The sequence below is a fragment of the Salvelinus fontinalis genome, chromosome 13 (assembly GCF_029448725.1).
Source record: "Salvelinus fontinalis isolate EN_2023a chromosome 13, ASM2944872v1, whole genome shotgun sequence".
Taxonomy (NCBI): Eukaryota; Metazoa; Chordata; class Actinopteri; order Salmoniformes; family Salmonidae; genus Salvelinus; species Salvelinus fontinalis.
Genome location: NC_074677.1, coordinates 50,746,810 through 50,766,931, shown reverse-complemented (window position 1 = coordinate 50,766,931; position 20,122 = coordinate 50,746,810). Strand labels below are relative to the sequence as shown.

The 20,122-nt window shown below is 41.9% G+C and overlaps 3 protein-coding genes across 3 annotated transcripts; 1 reads left to right on the top strand and 2 right to left on the bottom strand.

Moving 5' to 3' along the window:
* The first annotated feature begins 413 nt into the window (after window positions 1–413).
* LOC129868906 (guanine nucleotide-binding protein G(I)/G(S)/G(O) subunit gamma-3-like) lies at window positions 414–4,854 on the top strand. Its single transcript, XM_055943247.1, has 3 exons — window positions 414–628; window positions 3,672–3,771; window positions 3,889–4,854. Exons 2-3 carry the CDS (start codon window positions 3,673–3,675, stop codon window positions 4,015–4,017), a joined length of 228 nt encoding a protein of 75 aa, XP_055799222.1. The 5' UTR covers window positions 414–628; window position 3,672; the 3' UTR covers window positions 4,018–4,854.
* A 3-nt stretch (window positions 4,855–4,857) lies between these two features.
* LOC129868905 (barrier-to-autointegration factor) lies at window positions 4,858–7,576 on the bottom strand. The gene is made up of 3 exons (XM_055943246.1): window positions 7,253–7,576; window positions 6,329–6,486; window positions 4,858–5,986 (listed from the first exon to the last, which is right to left on the bottom strand). Exons 2-3 carry the CDS (start codon window positions 6,452–6,454, stop codon window positions 5,840–5,842), a joined length of 273 nt encoding a protein of 90 aa, XP_055799221.1. The 5' UTR covers window positions 6,455–6,486; window positions 7,253–7,576; the 3' UTR covers window positions 4,858–5,839.
* A 620-nt stretch (window positions 7,577–8,196) lies between these two features.
* Window positions 8,197–20,122, bottom strand: LOC129868904 (U4/U6.U5 tri-snRNP-associated protein 1-like). The gene is made up of 20 exons (XM_055943245.1): window positions 19,254–20,122; window positions 19,041–19,095; window positions 18,893–18,948; window positions 17,947–18,073; window positions 17,683–17,785; window positions 17,479–17,556; window positions 17,117–17,216; window positions 16,861–17,003; window positions 16,550–16,756; window positions 16,272–16,375; window positions 16,056–16,189; window positions 15,786–15,943; window positions 15,421–15,588; window positions 15,072–15,182; window positions 12,140–12,227; window positions 11,914–12,004; window positions 11,549–11,684; window positions 11,334–11,423; window positions 8,667–8,788; window positions 8,197–8,428 (listed from the first exon to the last, which is right to left on the bottom strand). Exons 1-20 carry the CDS (start codon window positions 19,519–19,521, stop codon window positions 8,410–8,412), a joined length of 2,358 nt encoding a protein of 785 aa, XP_055799220.1. The 5' UTR covers window positions 19,522–20,122; the 3' UTR covers window positions 8,197–8,409.

The following is a 20,122-nucleotide window of genomic DNA, read 5'->3' as shown; positions in this document are numbered from 1 at the left end:
CATGAGAGGCATGATGGGAAAGGGAGGAAGGGTGGAGAAAGGAAGGGGCAAGTGATGGGCAGCGTTGGTAGGGTGGACTACAAATATCTCTTGCCAAGGTGGGAGAGACCATTGAGGGCAGTATGATGATAGAATGTAAAAGTCAAAGAGCCCAGAGACTGCAGCAGTTCCCATGGCAACAGAAGATAGAGGTAGAGAGTAACTAATAAATAATATAAATTCTAACAGTGCATATCAATGATTGTGAATATTGTATTTGGCCTGGACACAACATCATGTTCATCTTTTGTTATGTCAACGATTTAGTCTGTGAGACTCCATATCCGCCTCATTCCCCTTTCTTTTCATGTAGAGATGGTATGATCCAGCTTGCAGGAGAAAATCGATTCCAATGGAGCCCTCCTCCCTTTGCCCGGAAGGTTCCACTCACTGCAGAGGGGGTTCTTATGCATGTACTAGGAGTCTGATGTTCATTATAACAGAATTTCAGGGTACAGGACTGTTTACCAGAACGGTGTAGCATACATGAGGGGTGGGGTTCAGCTACACTAAAATCCCTAACACGGGCAGATAGAGGGAGAGAGAGAAGTGGAGGGAGAGAAAGCACCTGAAGAGGAATACAACAAGGGTAAGGGAGAGGATGACAAGAGGTGATGAAGGAAAGGAATAATCAGAGGAGCGGGAGAGGCCCAGAATGGACTGGTGTTTTTGCCTCTCTCTTTCTCCAGTTAGCAATTTCTCTTCACACTTCTTGTCCATTCATTATTTGTTTCCTGTTGAACTTTCTCTGCATATTGTCACTACAACTTGATTTGTATTAACCAGGCAGTGGTGTACTGTCACTTCAACTTGATTTGTATTAGCCAGGCAGTGGTGTGCTGTCACTTCAACTTGATTTGTATTAGCCAGGCAGTGGTGTGCTTATATCCTTCGCATATTTGATGTTGATATGATTTGATGATATTCACATACATCTAGATCTTTGTGTTGAGGCATTTGTGCATTTGGCACAGTTTTTTGGCTGCTTGAGCCATTCAATTGGTGTGTTCCCGTCAAATGAGGTCCCATAAATAACTGTCCATATCAAGTATATCTATAAAATCCCATCATCCTGACCTAAAACTATTTGTTTTCAACAAGAATAAGGGGCTGTTTCTATACTTTCTATAAGCTCTAGAGATTGTCCTGCCATTGGGATCATAGTGCTGTCTGCTTGAACACATAATGACAGACAAACTCATGATAAAATGAATAGAATATAACCTATTTTACATTATTTAAAGATTACAGCTAGAGTGGTAATGGTAGAGAAAATCATACATGGTCTCTGAACATACGTGTATTGTACTCTTGGTGGTCCACATATTCTATAAAAAGCACTTATCTTTCAGCCAGTACATATACACATATTAAAGAAGCCCCCCGGGATCCAAAATCATAACATATATTGCACGAATTAGATTCGTAACATATCCCATGAAATGCTAAATTCGTATGATATCATACAAATTGCAAAATTCGTAACATATCATACGAAATGGATGACATAGTAAACAATTGGATGACGTAGTACACGAACAACGGGGACCATGTTTGGCTCGTGAGCACCACTTTCAAAAACTACTGGCTGAAATTTTACAAAAGTTTGAGATTGCATCTTTAACCGACTTAAGATGCCTATCTGTATAGCAAATAAATTGTACACTGACAATTAAACCAATCATCCATGTACACATTATGAATTGTCCTACAGCTTGTAAAGATGCATGCAACAATTTAAACGATTTTACTGAGTTCAAATCAAATGAAATTGTATTTGTCACATGCGCCGAATATAACAGTATTTCCGTGAAATGCTTAATTACAAGCCCTTAACCAACAATGCAGTTCAAGAAATAGAGTTACGAAATATTTACTAAATAAAATAAAGTACAAATTAACACAATAAAATAACAATAATGAGGCTATATAGGGGGTACAAGTTAGTCAAGGTAATTTGTACATGTATGTAGGGGTAACGTGACTATGCATAGATAATAAACAGCGAGTAGCAGCAGTTTAAAAACAAAGAGGGGGGTCAATGTAAATAGTCTGGGTGGTCATTTGATTAATTGTTCAGCAGTCTTATGGCTTGGGGGTAGAGGCTGTTAAGGAGCCTTTTGGACCTAGACTTGGCACTCTGGTACCGCTGGCCGTGCGGAAGCAGAGAGAACAGTCTGTGACTTGGGCGACTGGAGTCTTTGCAATTTTTTGGGCCTTCCTCTGACACCGCCTAGTAAAAAGGTCCCAGATGTTACAGTTCATATAAGGAAATCACTCAATTGAAGTTCATTAAGCCCTAATCTATGGATTCACATGACTGGGCAGGGGCCTGGGAAGGTGGGCCTGGGAAGGCATAGACCCATCCACTTGATAGCCAGGCCCAGCCAATCAGAATGAGTTTTCCCACAAAAAAAGGCTTTATTACAGACAAAAATACTCCTCAGTTTCATCAGCTGTCCGGGTGGCTGGTCTCAGACAATCCCGCAAATGAAGAAGCCGGATTTGGAGGTCCTGGGATGGCATGGTTATAAGCGGTCTGTGGTTGTGAGGCCGGTTGGACATACTGCCAAATTCTCTAAAACGACGTTGGAGGCGGCTTATGGTAGATAAATGAACATTTAATTCTCTGGCAACAAGTCTGGTGGACATTCCTGCAGTCAGCATGCCAATTGCACACTCCCTCAAAACTTGAGACATCTGTGGCATTGTGTTGTGTGACAAAACTGCACATTTTAGAGTAGCCTTTTATTGTCCCCAGCACAAGGTGCACCTGTGCAAAAGATAATGCTGTTTAATCAGTTTCTTGATATGCCACACCTGTCAGGTGGATGGATTATCTTAGCAAAGGAGCAATGCTCACAAACAGATGTAAACAAATTTGTGCATATAATTTGAGAGAAATAATCTCTTTGTGCATATGGAAAATTTCTGGAATCTTTTATTTCAGCTCGAGAAACATGGGACCAACATGTTGCGTTTATATTTTTGTCCAGTATAAAAACATCTCTGTATTATAGAGATTTTTATTATATATAGATGAGATAGTTTTTCTTGGGCAGGGAGCTTATTTGTATTTTTTTATTTAACCTTTATCTAGGCAAGTCAGTTATGAACAAATTCTTATTTTACAATGACGGCCTACCCCGGCCACACCACACCCCTAATCCCGATGCTGGGCCAATTGTGCGCTGCCCTATGGGACTCCCGATCACGGCCGGCTGTGATACAGCCTGGAATCGAACCAGGGTCTGTAGTGACACCTCTAGCAGTGAAATGCAGTGCCTTAAACCGCTGCGCCACTCGGGAGCCCTGAGTGGCAAGGAAGTAGTAAATTATACCATTGGTCCCTGGGATAGAGAGAGGAGGAAGATTGAAGTAAATGAGCTAAAAAAGTGTGTCAAATTTAGGAGGGAGTGGAATTGGATGCAGTCAGTGATTCATATATATTTTCACTGATAAGAATCCATAGAAATGTAATCTACCTAGAATGAATGCAGTGCAATGTTTTAATGTGATGCACCATGATGTACATCTGCCTTTCCAGCCGTCAGTGGTCTTTTTTCTGAAACAAATAATTGAATGTGTTTGCGTCAAACATGTGCCAAATGTATTCTTGGCTCTCTTGACAGGATGAAAGGAGACACCCCAGTGAACAGCACCATGAGTGTCGGCCAAGCCAGGAAGCTGGTGGAGCAATTGAAGATTGAAGCCAGCTTTTGCAGGATCAAGGTAAGCCTCGGCAGAGGCATCATGCCCATTGAAACTGAGGGGGCACATTGCGCATGCCTTTGGTGAATGCCCACACCTTCATTTCCAGTCTTGATTACCACTACTTGCCACCCTCAGGTATCAAAGGCGGCTGCAGACCTGATGGCATACTGTGATACCCACGCCATTGAGGACCCCCTTATCACCCCTGTGCCCACCTCGGAGAACCCATTCAGGGAGAAGAAGCTCTTCTGTGCACTCCTTTGAGACAAGCCACAGGATGGTTGTGAAAAACAATGTCCAGACAAATATGTACATTTACATAAACGCAACCAATACGTAACCATTAACATTTAAGGAGTCATGATGATAGCCTTTCAAAACAAATACACATCTAAAACACACCAACAAAGCTAACAGAATCTTGAACCGAAGAAAAACATACAAGTGGATATACTGTAAATACATTATGCAACATTAAATAGCTAATTTCTCAAATCAACTCAATAGGCAAGATGGATGATGGAGAGGGGTGACAACACAAATTGGAATTATTTGGAACTTTTAATACACACTTCATGGTAAATATCCATTGCCTGCCCTAATCAGCTTTTGTTAAATAGTTTGTCTGCGATAGACAGTCCTGGATGTCACTTTTTTAAGCGTTGTTGCAGAAATGTAGGTGCCACTGGATCAGTAATTGAATCTTCATTTAACTAGGCAAGTCAGTTAAGAACAAATTCTTATTTACAATGGCGGCCTACAACGGCCAACGCTGGGCGAATTGTGCGCCGCCCTATGGGACTCCCAATCACAGCCGGTTGTGATACAGCCTGGATAAATGATAAAAGCGTTTTAATTTGTCAAGTGGGTGCCTAATAATAAATAAGTTATGCCTTTATGACAATAGCATTAACTAAGAAGTACATTTCATAAATTGTTATTCATTTCGAGACCAGTCTTTAAGGTTGCTTAGGAATATTATCACTCTTCAGATCAGTGTTACAATGTAGACCTTCACTGTTTATATTTCTTAAAAATAAAGAGCTCTGAAAAGGAAACATGGTAATCAAAGTTTAAAATAAACACTGTCACCAAAAACAAGTCTGCATTTCATTTGTGATTTTATTCCCCCCCCAAAAATGGCAAAAACAAAACAAACCCAGAATTGTCCAGATCTTGCAGTTGGTTTTGTTCATTTCAAAAGAACAATATAAAAGCTAATATGCTTTCAGTCGAACACAAAAACATGAACCAGTATTTCAGAAAAAAACATCATTCAGCAATTAAAAGTTAGCAAGCAACACTCGCATGCTTCGAAATTACTTCCTGGAACAGTGCTCCTTTTCGTGGGTTTACTTTAGGCTTTCATTTTGTGTGTGAAAATCGAAAATTAGGTGATTTGTGGTAGCTAACTTCTTAAGTAGATCGCAAAAAAAAAATGTATTACAACATTGAGGCATCTCTTCAACTTTGACAAAAACAAACACAAGATAACATGGAGCAATTACACCTTAGTGTTTCCTGTGAACTCTGTTTTGTAAAAATGAACAGTAACATCTTGACATTTTAACTACAGATGTTAAAGCTATGTGGTATCAAATGGGTTAAAATCCTATTATAAGTTAATTTAAATAAATGCAAGGGCAAACAGTCAGTTGGAGATGAGTACAAACATTAGTTATACCTTTTATGTGAAGGAACCGTGTTGATAAAAGTTATTTCCTTTGACAGAGAGAACAAATTGAAATAACATTGCAGGAAAACCAAAATGAGCTCATTCCCAACGTTTCTGTGCAGCCAAAGATTTGAATCATAGAAAAGGTCAGCATTACAGAGCTACACAGTTGGGTGTAACAACCCCATGGATGACTGCAGCAAAGTATGTCTTACTGATTTAAAAGCATTCATAAGTCTATAAGACTATAGTTCAAAAATAACTGGATGTTACGACGTCCGACTTTGCTTAACTTCCTCATGTGCAGTGAGAGTCCATATGAGGTGTAAGTTGATGTGAGACCACAGTAGAGGTAAATGGATGTTGGTGATTTAGAAATTGGAAAAACCGAAACTGGAGAAAATAGCTTCTCTACAGGAAAGAATCGCACCACTCACGCAGGCAGCCATAGCAATCGCCCTGCTGTTTGACATTGGCCCCGCATGTATCTTTCAGCCAGTCCCGGAATAGTTCCTCATCCTTCTTCAGCACTAGGAACTGACCCAGGACCACGTAAGCCTATGGGAGTACACAAGTGAGAAATAAGGGGGGAAAAAGAGAACATGAATGACACACTAACCACTAGGTAAATTGAATATACAAAACAAAGTTCCATTATCTCTTATGTCCATCGGCACATCCAGAAGAGGACTGGCCACCCCTCAGGGCCTGGTTCCTCTAGGTTCCTTTCTTTTTAGAGAGTTTAACCCTAGCCACTATGCCCATCTGCATTGTTTTTGCTTTGGGTTTTAGGCTGGGTTTCTGTATAAGCACTTTGACATCTGCTGATGTAAAAATGGGCTTTAGAAATATATTCAATTGATTGATTAAAGTTCCAAAGTTAAGTAAACTCTGCATCACCTTGTCGAAGCCCTTCTCCTCCAGTCTCTTGCCAAGCACCTCTCCAATGCCAGCAAGTGCATTGACTGGCTTCTCCCCCATGGGTTCTGCCACAAACTCTTTGTGTTTCTGGGATGTTGACGACATGGCTGCTTTCTGTCAGTGATCACCTAGAGTACCTTCACACAAGGAACAGAATCGAAAATTAAGTAATTCACTACAGTTGGAGGTTATTGCACCTTTTATCTACTACTCTTGGTTTAAAACAGTTGAGGCACACACTTGATCTACGTCAATATATGGTGTTGTTAGCTGTAACTAACGTATATTAAACAGGACATACCGGGTGAACATGACAAACAGCAGTGCCACAATTTGCATAAAACATATTGGGAGTGCCCTAGCATGACCTCATTGTCTTACAAGTTCAAAACTGAAACCAACACCTTTCCATGTTCTTTGTGGGAAACAAATACTCATTGTATGCTAACTTGACCAGGACCACAGTGTAATGCACGCAAAGCTACATTGTGAGTTTGCTAATATACATAGCCACAGTAGGAGCACTATTTTTGGAGCTCTCAAACTCCGCGCCCAGCAACTTCACTTGAGCTAACTATTTAGCCATTTAGCAAGCAAAAGTGTAACTAGCTAACATAACAATTGGGTGTGATAAAAAGCTTACTACGTCAGAAATAACTAGCTTCTAGCTACGTAGCAACGTGTTTGGATCAGACAATTGAACTGAAACCCACATGACTATTTAATGTTTGCTAATGGTGATTGTGTGCTAGCTAACTAGCCTGAGCTAACGGATCTAACGTGTGCGGTCTGCTTCTATGGATATATTATAGCTAGTCTCCCGTACCAACGATCAGATTTAAAGCAAGCGTAGAAGTTTAGAATATTACAACTATTCGAGTCGCGAAGTGGTGTATAAACTACCTTGTTTCTTGTCGTACGCGGTTTCGTGACCCTTTCCAACCACTAAGAGTAGACGGTAGTTACCGCATTGGCTGTGTATGTGATAAATGGTTTTCATAAATTCCGATAACACTTCCTTATCCCGCCGTTATGTTATTTCCGCTTCCGTTATTTCATTTTGCGACTCAGCTCTAATCAAAAACTCTGGTTCGGTAAATCTGAACTTGCCACTTTCCCATGTGTAATTTAGGCCTACTACTAATAATCATCTTCCAAATTTATTTCAAGAGCATTTCGATGTTTAATATTCAGCTTTCAAAAGATACACATATTGTTGATATCTTCTCTATATTTGATTGGTGTTATCAAATTCTCTTTGATCTCCACAAGTGCATAGACTACAGCACAGGTGTCAAACTCATTCCACGGAGGGCCGAGTGTCTGCGGGTTTTCGCTCCTCCCTTATACTTGATTGATGAATTAACATCACTAATTAGTTAGGAACTCCCCACACCTGGTTGTCTAGGGCTTTATTGAAAGGAAAAAACAAAAACCTGCAGACACTAGGCCCTCCGTGGAATGAGTTTGACACCCCTGGACTACAGTGTAGGGTCAAAGCAAGGGGCCCAATTGAGAATGTGTGTGTATGTCTGTGTGACTTACATTAAGTATTTGGTTAATGGCATCTGTCAATAATGAATCAATGCTTTGTTATTTCTACCAAAATCTTTCTACCAAAATCAACTGGAGAGAGGTTTTAGATAATTGAGAGAGTCAGTGCATGTGTTGTGTGCTGTACAAGTGTGTTAAAGTGGGAGAGACAGAGGATACATATTAAACCTTACCTGACTCACATGAAATAGCCTACACACAATGCTGCCCTAACTTCAGTACCTTGAAATTTCAATGGTTTAATTTGCCCCTAAAAAACAAATACATTTGGGAAATAAAAAAAGGAACAAGAATTCATGTCAAATCTTTACTGTATGTAAATAACAATCATTGTTTACATAAATCCAGGGTCAAAAGCAAAAACTCTACTTTACACACAACAGCAATATGCAGCTACTTGACTTTATTCAACAAGGAAAATAAATGTAAGACATCTGTCTGTGTTTGTGTGTCTAATGGTGCACAGCCTGCATCCTCACTGGTCAGATCCCTCTTCTCAACCACATCTATTTGGTGATGTTGTTTCTGAGGAAAGAGGAGGAATACAGGCAAAACATATTGAGAGGGAAACAGACAGCAGTGTGAGTAATAATTAGGTACATCATCTATGTAGGTCACATTCTCCTTTAAATTAAATACTGAAATGAAATATTCTGAGCTGCTCTGTCATTCTCAAACAGCGCCACTATAATTAGACTAGAAATACATACATCTAAGGCAGGGTGAAAGAGAGGACAAAGAAAGAGGTTTGTAAAATACTCACGCATTCATGCTCTTCCCACTCCCACTCAGAACAATGTAAGGTGTTTTTTGTGACTTCTGTTTCTCCTGAAGCAAAGCGACCGTTCCTAGAGGGGTATCACTACTGCTCATCTTCTTCAGCAGCTGATAAGAGAGACGGGTGGGGGATCAATTTAAATACACCCTTGGTCAAACCACTGACTAGACTAAAGGTGCATCAAAGCAGGGACCGAGAGACTGAAAAACAGCTTCTATCTCAAGGCCATCAGAATGTTAAACGGCCACCACTAACATTGAGTGGCTGCTGCCAACATACTGACTCAACTCCAGACACTTTAACAATGTAAATATTGATGAAGAAAATGTATCACTAGCCACTTTAAACAATGCCACTTCATATAATGTTTACATACCCTACATTACTCATCTCACATGTATATACTGTACTCTATACCATCTACTGCATCTTGCCTATGCCGTTCTGTACCATCACTCATTCATATATTTTTATGTACATATTCTTCATTCCTTTACACTTGTGTGTATAAGGTAGTTGTTGTGAAATTGTTAGGTTAGATTACTCGTTGGTTATTACTGCATTGTCGGAACTAGAAGCACAAGCATTTCGCTACACTCGCATTAACATCTGCTAACCATGTGTATGTGACAAATAAAATTGGATTTGATTTAAAGTAGAGCTGGGCCATATAGACAAAAATCCATAGTGCGATAAATTGCCCGAATTGATGCGTTAGGAATAAATAGAACTATAATTTTCGAACATTAATCTGCACCACATATTTATTTATGATCATTTAAACTACTAAATTGATGGTTGCAGCCATCAATTGTCCAATTAACAATCACCCATAATAGCAAACTGATTTCATTCCAAAACATCACATTTCTCTAGTATAGGCTACATATTGTAATGAAATATAAGCAAAATGCCAGCGATAAGTGATCGATATCGATCATTTTTGGTTATCGTCCCAGGTCTAGACTAAACTGGGCAAGCCCTGCAACCTGAATGGTCTTGTAAGGCCTCATATTACTCCAGCGCTAGCCTCCTTACACGGGCTTCCTGTTAAGGCAAGGGCTGATTTCAAGGGTTTACTGCTAACCTACAAAGCATTACATGAGCTTGCTCCTACCCATCTTTCCGATTTGGTCCTGCCGTACATACCTACACGTACGCTACGGTCACAAGACGCAAGCCTCCTAATTGTCCCTAGAATTTCTAAGCAAACAGCTGGAGGCAGGGCTTTCTCCTATAGAGTTCCATTTTTATGGAATGGTCTGCCTACCCATGTGAGAGACGCAGACTCGGTCTCAACCTTTAAGTCTTTACTGAAGACTCATCTCTTCAGTAGGTCATATGATTGAGTGTAGTCTGGCCCAGGAGTGTGAAGGTGAACGTAAAGGCTCTGGAGCAACGAACCGCCCTTGCTGTCTCTGCCTGGTCGGTTCCCCTCTCTCCACTGGGATTCTCTGCCCCTAACCCTATTACAGGGGCTGAGTCACTGGCTTACTGGTGCTCTTCCATGCCGTCCCTAGGAGGGGTGCATCACTTGAGTGGGTTGAGTCACTGACGTAATCTTCCTGTCTGGGTTGGCGCCCCCCCTTGGGTTGTGCCGTGGCGAAGATCTTTGTGGGCTATACTCGGCCTTGTCTCAGGATGGTAAGTTGGTGGTTGAAGATATCCTTCTAGTGGTGTGGGGGCTGTGCTTTGGCAAAGTGGGTGGGGTTACATCCTTTCTGTTTGGCCCTGTCCGGGGGTATCATTGGATGGGGCCACAGTGTCTCCTGACCCCTCCTGTCTCAGCCTCCAGTATTTATGCTGCAGTAGTTTATGTGTCGGGGGGCTAGGGTCAGTCTGTTATATCTGGAGTACTTTTCCTGTCTTATCCGGTGTCCTGTGCGAATTTAAGTATGCTCTCTCTAATTCTCTCTCTCGCGGAGGACCTGAGCCCTAGGACAATGCCTCAGGACTACTTGGCATGATGACCCCTTGCGGTCCCCAGTCCACCTGGCCGTGCTGCTGCTCCAGTTTTAACTGTTCTGCCTGTGGCTATGGCACCCTGACCTGTTCACCGGACGTGCTACCTGTCCCAGACCTGCTGTTTCCAACTCTCTAGAGACAGCAGGAGCGGTAGAGATACTCTTAATGATCAGCTATGAAAAGCCAACTGACATTTACTCCTGAGGTGCTGACTTGTTGCACCCTCGACAACTACTGTGATTATTATTATTTGACCGTGCTGGTCATTTATGAACATTAGAACATCTTGGCTATGTTCTGTTATAATCTCCACCCGGCACAGCCAGAAGAGGACTGGCCACCCCTCAGCCTGGTTCCTCTCTAGGTTTCGGCCTTTCTAGGGAGTTTTTCCTAGCCACCTTGCTTCTACGCCTGCATTGCTTGCTGTTTGGGGTTTTAGGCTGGGTTTCTGTACAGCACTTTGAGATATCAGCTGATGTAAGAAGGGCTATATAAATACATTTGATTTGGAATATAAAGTGTGTTATTCAATTGAAAGCCATATGCGAGTTTGGATGAAAAGTATCAGATAAACCGAGATTTTAACTTAAATGAGAGACAAAAATACTGATTTCAGTCCTACCAAGTAGGGCTTGCCACTTCAAAAGTGAACTAAAATAATCTTTGAGTGAGCAAGGTTAGACATACCGCTTCCTCTTCCAGCTTTTTCATCCTTCTCTCAGTCTTCATCTTGCCAGACCCCTTCCCATGGAACCGATGTGAGAGCTGCCGGAAAGCCTAGAAAAGGAATAGGATTAGCGTGCAATATTCTTGATGAGCACCCGTTACCTACGTCAAAACAGCAGTTGACAAAAGCAACATTCTGTATGTCAATGATGTTAAGGGAATATTAAATAATCTACCTCTTTGGGAGTGAGCTTCCGTCCAGATTCATCCACATACTCAATCTTGACGTCAGGCTTGTAGGCGTCCTTCTCCTTGAAGTCCTGGGTGAAGCCTCTATATTCCTCCCTCCGACTGTACTTGTCATCTATAGTCCTAGAGAATTGGAGAAACAAGGCCAGAGAGTTATCAAATGGAGAGGCTAACGGGTTTTCATACATTAGTTAGGACTCCATTTTACATCCACAACTTAACGAGGCACTGCGCTAAATACATGTAACACACAAAACATGCCACTTTATTTATGATGTAACTTTTGCAATGTCTGTGAGCAAGCAGCAATTATTTAGGCAGCATATAAGCACACAAAGCACAGGGAACTCACATCTTGTCCTCAATGCTGTAGTTATCATTGGGCAGGGCACCGGTAGGAGCACGGACACGGGATATCTTCTGCATTTGAGTGTCCAAGAGACCTAAGGGAGAGAAGGAGAGTATGAAAGAAATTATGAAGATTGGAAAGGAGAGAGACGAGAGGAATAGACCAGAAACATTACATGACAGTCCTTTACTAAGCAAATTCTGTCAGTGGGGCTACTCCAATCTCTTACCCTTATTCTTGCACAGCGCCAAGGCGGCAGCCAGCCCAGAGCTGACAATAGGTTCTTCATCCAGGATGGTGGTTGATGCTGTGGAGAACTATGAGATGGAAGCAATATATATATATATATATAAGTATGCTATTCTGTATATATATATATATATATATATATATATATATATATATATATATATATATATATATATATATATATATATATATATATATATATATATATATAGTGGGGCAAAAAAGTATTTAGTCAGCCACCAATTGTGCAAGTTCTCCCACTTAAAAAGATGAGAGGCCTGTAATTTTCATCATAGGTACACTTCAACTATGACAGACAAAATTAGAAAAAAAAATCCAGAAAATCACATTGTAGGATTTTTAATGAATTTATTTGCAAATTATGGTGGAAAATAAGTATTTTGTCAATAACAAAAGTTTCTCAATACTTTGTTATATACCCTTTGTTAGCAATGACAGAGGTCAAACGTTTTCTGTAAGTCTTCACAAGGTTTTCACACACTGTTGTTGGTATTTTGGCCCATTTCTCCATGCAGATCTCCTCTAGAGCAGTGATGTTTTGGGGCTGTTGCTGGGCAACACGGACTTTCAACTCCCTCCAAAGATTTTCTATGGGGTTGAGATCTGGAGACTGGCTAGGCCACTCCAGGACCTTGAAATGCTTCTTAATAAGCCACTCCTTCGTTGCCCGGGCGGTGTGTTTGGGATCATTGTCATGCTGAAAGACCCAGCTACGTTTCATCTTCAATGCCCTTGCTGATGGAAGGAGGTTTTCACTCAAAATCTCACGATACATGGCCCCATTCATTCTTTCCTTTACACGGATCAGTCGTCCTGGTCCCTTTGCAGAAAAACAGCCCCAAAGCATGATGTTTCCACCCCCATGCTTCACAGTAGGTATGGTGTTCTTTGGATGCAACTCAGCATTCTTTGTCCTCCAAACACAACGAGTTGAGTTTTTACCAAAAAGTTATATTTTGGTTTCATCTGACATTCTCCCAATCTTCTTCTGGATCATCCACATGCTCTCTAGCAAACTTCAGACGGGCCTGGACATGTACTGGCTTAAGCAGGGGGACACGTCTGGCACTGCAGGATTTGAGTCCCTGGAGGCGTAGTGTGTTACTGATGGTAGGCTTTGTTACTTTGGTCCCAGCTCTCTGCAGGTCATTCACTAGGTCCCCCCGTGTGGTTCTGGGATTTTTTGTGATCATCATTTTGACCCCACGGGGTGAGATCTTGCGTGGAGCCCCAGATCGAGGGAGATTATCAGTGGTCTTGTATGTCTTCCATTTCCTAATAATTGCTCCCACAGTTGATTTCTTCAAACCAAGCTGATTCAGTCTTCCCAGCATGGTGCAGGTCTACAATTTTGTTTCTGGTGTCCTTTGACAGCTATTTGGTCTTGGCCATAGTGGAGTTTGGAGTGTGACTGTTTGAGGTTGTGGACAGGTGTCTTTTATACTGATAACAAGTTCAAACAGGTGCCATTAATACAGGTAACGAGTGGAGTACAGAGGAGCCTCTTAAAGAAGAAGTTACAGGTCTGTGAGAGCCAGAAATCTTGCTTGTTTGTAAGTGACCAAATACTTATTTTCCACCATAATTTGCAAATAAATTCATAAAAAATCCTACAATGTGATTTCCTGGATTTTTTTAGTTGAACACATAGTTGAAGTGTACCTATGATGAAAATTACAGGCCTCTCTCATATTTTTAAGTGGGAGAACTTGCACAATTGTTGGCTGACTAAATACTTTTTTGCCCCACTGTATATATAATATAGTTAAGTTTGGGGAAGATACATTTCACCATAAAAATGCACCTTTATAATGAAGCATTTCATGCATTTGTGAACTTATGTAAGATAGACTTCGTAATGTGATGAGTAGATTGTCTTATATTATTAGCCTAAATTATGACTAATTGAATATGACATCCATCTAAACTGGAGGAGGAAATTATTGTCCAAAAACAAACTGAAGTAGCACTGACCCAACAATGATGAATAGTGAATATGTCCAGTGCGCACTCACCGGGGACATGGATGTGCTGCCTATGCTTGTATATAAAAAATGTAAAGCATGTAAACTTCCACCCGCTATTGCAAATCTAAAATAATTCCACACATTATTAGTAGGCTATATGTAAAGACCACATTAAATTAAGAATAGTCTGATGGGTGAGAATATTATCAAGTTCTAGCCAAATTGGGAATTAGACTGATGGTATGTGCAGCCTGCAGAAGAAACAGAGCAGAGCTCTTGCCTTTCGTGCGACTTTTTTCAAATCATTAGTCGCATCATGTAGTCTTTGAATGTACTAAAAAAATTAAGCATATAGGAGGACCTGGTTCTTTGTGAACCGCTCAATCCTCAGAAATCTTTTATTTTTAAATACCCTTTCTATGTGATTGAGCTATGTTTAATTGTATTCCTCATACTATTAAAGAATAGCACGGAACTCTAAGCAAATCTTGTCTGCTAAATGAACTAGTGTAGCCCACAGCCATTTGGTATAGCCAGACCAGGGCCTAACATACGGACAATTCAGAGTATGCTATTCTGTTCTTCCGAAATAGACTACATTTTCATCATGTTTCTCTAGACCGGTCTAAAATAAATAATTTAGTACGATGTTGTAGGCAATATTAAATGGATTTATTCGACTAAAATGTAGATGTTCCAAAAGTTAGCATCAATGGATGTTAAACATGCTTATGCTAATGGTCAATTACAGTGACACCGGCAGTTATTTGCACGACAATCACCAGCTGACAAAATGAAATGACCGCCACAGCCCTAATCACAGTACGTTATTCTGTAAATGACCCACCAGGGGACTCCAATCAGCACTACTGGTAAATGCATGGGGAAATGGAAGAGACAACAAGGCAGGAGGATGACACTCACATCAGGCTGCTTCTGTTCCTCATCCACGTTGACGATGCTCCAGCCGACGTTCTCATCCTCATCCGAGTCTGATCCTCCGGCCCCATCTCTCTCCGCCTCCTGTTCGAAATCCTAAAAACAGAAGGATACAGTTGACTCAAAAGGATACAGTTGACTCAAGACTCAAAACATAGTGTGTTCAAGTGCAAACACACAACAGAGCTCATGGATATGTCAAGTCTCTCTACTGAGCACACTAGAATACAATTGTAATAGTTTCCTTGTTTATGATATGGTTACGTGCCAATTCTAATGAGATCTATATATTGTTAACCAATTAGCTATATCCCATCTCTTACAATGTACCCACCATGATATCCTCCTGGTCCTCTCGGTTTCCTGACAGGCCGTAAGTGGGGATGTCACCCAGAGTTCTGCAGAACTCAGAGGTGGCGTTAAATACAATGTTCAGGTTGTTCTTGTTGTCTTCGTCGTCACTGCCATCCACTCTTGCAAGCCATGGGACCTGCTCTGCCACCTGAAGCACAAGAGAGTGAGAGCAATGTTTAACCATTTATTGGTGCTTAAATAGCACAACAGTTTTGATGGTAATCTACACAACATTGCAGTTTTCAGTCATCAAATGAGGGATCAATGCACTGGATAGAATCTTTGGCCACAGTGATATTTTAAGTAGAGTAAAGAGAGGAACATTTCTGAACAGAATGCTCACACCTTTTCCCCAGAGTCTTGGAGCAGCTGCTTCTGATTGAGCTTCTTCTGCTTCTCCAGCTGCTTCTGTTTGAGCTTCCTCTGCTTCTCCAGCTGCTTCTGCAGATCTTGCTCTGCCTCGTCCTCCTCCAGCACAGCCGGCTCAGAGGGGGTGAAGTCCTCTGAAGGAAGAGTAAAGTGTAAGTGTTGTCATAATTTTAAACAAAACCAGGCATGAGTGAATCATACATTTGTTTAGCTCATCACTAAACCACTAACAGATGTCTCCCTCACCATCATCACTGATGTCCATGTCAGCCATCCTGATGTCATCAGACTGTTGGGGTACATCTAGTCCCGGTATGATGACACCCTCCTTTGACACCTCCTGGCCCTCATCCAACTGCCTGCGACCCCGACCCCGAACCCTGAAGGAGAGAGAGAAAGAGTCAGACTGAAACTAAGGTGGCTCATCTGTCATATTCCACTTGAAGCAGAGAGGAGCAGAACCTGGAGCCGAAGTCGGTGTTGCGCGTGTCGTCTAGTTGGAGCTCGTCAGGCAACGCCTTCTTCCTGATCTTCCTGACGCGCTGCTTGGTCTTCTTAAAGCCCACCTTTAACAACAAAATAAGTAAGAATCTGTGTGAACAACCATTAATGAGCGCTCATATTGTGTGAACAAATCTCCAAAAAAACACAGCATTCAAAAGTAGACACATTTACACATGAAACCTGAGAGAAAACATATCCAAAAGACAGCTTTCCCAGGCCCTCTCCACAACCCTCACCATCTCCTGTGGTGTGTAGTACTCTGAGGCAATAGCGAGAGCAGGCATCTCCAGGGACTGGGCCTGGTTCCTCAGGGTCTCCCGGATAGCCTGCAGCTCCCGTTCCCGTTCCCCCTCAGCACAGCCCCCTTTGCTCAGCTGGAAACTCTTCTTCTTCTCTCCATCAATCTCCTCATCATACTTGCCCAGCACAGTGCGCGGCTTGAACTGCAGAGAATAAGTGCGGGAGGTGGACATTGGTCACTGAGATTGAATTAAACATGAGAGCGATATTACAGCATTTCCAAAATTAAGACGAACTCTTTTCTTACCGTAACCATGTCATCGACACTCTCGTCCTCTTCGTAAGCTTTGTAATCAGGCTTTTTCTTCTTCAACTCCACATTCTTCTCCGCCTTTTCTTTGTCCACTAGACCCACGTTTACAAGTACATCGTCCTCCTCTTCAAGCACACCTGAAAGAGACACACAAAGGCCAAGTGTGTGGGTGTTTGATGAGGGTCTGGTGTAAGCACGGTCTTCATTGATATATTTCTGTGTTATTGTTAACATTTCAACCTCCTCTCACCTTTGTCTTGCAGTGTGAGGATGACAGTCTCCCCTTCATTAAATGACTCAATCCTATGCTGCACAGTGAGACCCTTTAGGTCCCGAGAACTATAAGCGGCCTATAACAAAGATAAGCAGAATAACATAAGAGGCATTTTCTAACGTCAGACAGCGCGACAACTCAGTCTGCACAGAATCAAGACATCAAGCATCCTACGTCAAGCATGGTGTCACAGGTCTCAAACTCCATAGGGGGGAAACTGGCAGATTCACTGAATGCTGTTCAAATCTAGCCTGCACTCATACACAAACCAGAAGACAGTGTCTTCATAATCGCAAGCTGAGCAGTTGAGATATTCAACACAAGAAAGCAGATTTTACCTTCTTGGTCTGGCCAAACTCCTCATCCACCAGATTGCTTACACCAAACTCCTCATCCATCTCCTGCAGAAGTTTGGCCTGAGAGAGAAAGCAAGGAAATCAAAAGGAACCAATCAAACACTGAGTACAAAATCATAACTAAGACAAGCATCTCCCTTCATCTCACAGCCCTACTCCTCCCCACATGGTTCCCTCCCTACTCACTCTCTTCTCTGCCAGTTCTTTCTCTTTGGCCATCTTCCGGCTCCTCTCCACCCAGGCTACAGTGTCGTCCAGCCAGTCTCCCTCTGCTAAAGTCTTCACTTTCCTGAAGAAGAAAAAAAAGTGGAAGACGAAGAGAAAATAAAAAAGTTACATTAGATCACTTATCAATGTAGTGCAAGTTGGTGGAGTATGTTGGTGGAGTATGTTGGTGGAGTATGTTGGTGGAGTATGCGCAGCCAAAACCTTCCTGCAGTTAGACCTTACCCCAGTTTCTTATTGAGGAGCCTCTTTTCCTTCATAGCCGCCAGTTTCTCCCTCATCTCGTTCTGCTGTTTGATGTACACAGGGTTGATAGTCTCCGCAACCATTGGCTGCTCCTTCGTACCGAGCTCTGGGGCAGCAGACAGGGGTGAGCCAGTCAAATCACGATCAGCCACACTTTCACACATGACCTCACTACTATAGACATGGGCTGCATTTCAAACACAAAAGACACACCCTCCTCCACTTACCCTCACCTTATGCCTTTGGGGGAATCCCAGCGGCCATCTTTGCCGTCGGTCCAAACAATTAGCCAAGCAAGGGAAGTTGGCAACATAAGCCCCTCAGCCCCCGTTTATCATCAAGTTTGCGAGTGTACAATTCTGTTAACTCCGGGGCCTTGAAACACCCCATAATTCAATTTGCGATGATTGTACATCCGCTAAGAAAATTCATCCGAAACTTAACACCATCATCAATATGGAGAAGTCAACATGCAAGTGTAAGTAAAAACAAATGTAAATAAGCTAGAAATTGTGCTACTAATGCACTTTTGTTTGGTTAGCTTTTGGAAACATTAGCTAGTGCATACAACTCTCCCTGACATCACACTTCTACATTGTAATTTTCGATTTACCTGATATCATCAGATGCAATGCAATCATAATGAACTATAGCTCGTATTAAAAAAAACATGCACACCAGCTACCGGTGGTTCCATGATGACTGAAAACACAATTGTGGGACTAACGAGTGACAAATTTCCAGGCAAGGCGGTCCATTTAAAATGAATGAATTCTTCCCTCGCCCTGCAAGTGTCCATTCACCATACATCATGATACATCAGAAGAGTCCACTTCATTTGAGGGCTGAGGGTGCGTCTTTCACGTGTTTGCAGCCATGGCAATCGAGTTCTAACCAGAGACACCATATGGCTCAAGTTTCTCACCTTTAGTTGTGTCAGTCATTTCCAGAGGCTTCAGACCAAGCTTGGCCCTCAGCTTGCTGTTAAGAAAGAAAGGCAGGCAGGTTAGAAAGTTATTCAGAATTTACTTACACCATCATCAGGGCACCATCATTCAATGTCTGTCACTTACTTTGTCTCTTCAATGCTAAGTGAGGCATCTCCACTTGCAGACTGTGGTCCAATTCCTAAAAGGAAAATTACAATTGAAGTGAAAAACACAGGAGAAAAGATAGCATCTTCAAAATCATACCTGCAGACTTTATGAGTGTATTGCGCACTGACTGGTTCTAATTATGTATGTATGTATGTAATTGTTTAAGCCAGGATATTTGCCTGCATTTACCTGGACTCTCTTCATATCCGGCCTCCACTTTTTCTTTCTTTACGCGAGGCTCCCCAGTACTCCTTTCGCCTTTACTGCGACCTTCTCTCTCGGAACCCCGTCCGCTCCTTTCCTTCGATCTGGACCGTTTCCTCTTCTCCCTCTCTCGGGTGACATTTCGTTCCTTGTCCCTCTCCCGGTCCCTGTGACGGTGTTTTTTGTGTTCGCGGTGACGCTCTTCTGCATCCTTATCACGGCCTTTCTCTTTGTGTTTCTTCGACGACCCCATCTTCCGTGTTAAGTGCTGTCTAACGTTAACTCGTTTAAAATTAGTACCACCAATTTACCGCTCTGTGCAACTAACGTACCAGCGACAACGTTAGCTGGCTAGAGGGAAAACGTTTAACTATAATAAAAATGCTTGCTAGTCAACCCCCATCTTGGTGCAATCTCCAACAAATGTTTTAAGCTAGTCTTTACGTATGAGTGAATAACAACTAAAAATCACACTGGAAACGAATGGACGACTTGTTGTTAAGACCTTTTGGGATTTATTTCCGGTGTCATATGAAACGTCACATCCTTGGTTTTATGCTGCATTCAAAACACCTGGGAACTCGGAAAAATACGAGGTCAAAGCATAACGTCAGTGATCTTCAGGTCGGAAAGTCGGAGCTCTGGAAGAGGCTTGAGTTCCGAGTTGGATGACTGTTGAAATCGATTTTTCCCAGTTGTTTTGAACATACTGAAATCGGAGATTCCAAGTTCCGAGTTCCTATTTGTTATGAATGCTGCATCGATATTCGAAAATAAAATAAAAATCGAAAAAGAAACAACAAGCTCCTACTGCGAAAATTCGTTATGAACTATCATCAAACTCGGAATTCCAC

Bases quoted from the DNA above. Each gene is read 5' to 3' on its own strand.
- LOC129868906 (XM_055943247.1), top strand. From the start codon at position 3,673: ATGAAAGGAGACACCCCAGTGAACAGCACCATGAGTGTCGGCCAAGCC. The intron at 3,772-3,888 runs GTAAGCCTCGGC...TGCCACCCTCAG, and splicing joins CCAGCTTTTGCAGGATCAAG to GTATCAAAGGCGGCTGCAGA.
- LOC129868905 (XM_055943246.1), bottom strand. From the start codon at position 6,454: ATGTCGTCAACATCCCAGAAACACAAAGAGTTTGTGGCAGAACCCATG. The intron at 5,987-6,328 runs GTGATGCAGAGT...GTACTCCCATAG, and splicing joins AGGAGAAGGGCTTCGACAAG to GCTTACGTGGTCCTGGGTCA.
- LOC129868904 (XM_055943245.1), bottom strand. From the start codon at position 19,521: ATGGGGTCGTCGAAGAAACACAAAGAGAAAGGCCGTGATAAGGATGCA. The intron at 17,557-17,682 runs GTGAGTAGGGAG...TTTCTCTCTCAG, and splicing joins AAGAACTGGCAGAGAAGAGA to GCCAAACTTCTGCAGGAGAT. The intron at 16,376-16,549 runs GTGAGGGTTGTG...TTGTTGTTAAAG, and splicing joins ACTACACACCACAGGAGATG to GTGGGCTTTAAGAAGACCAA.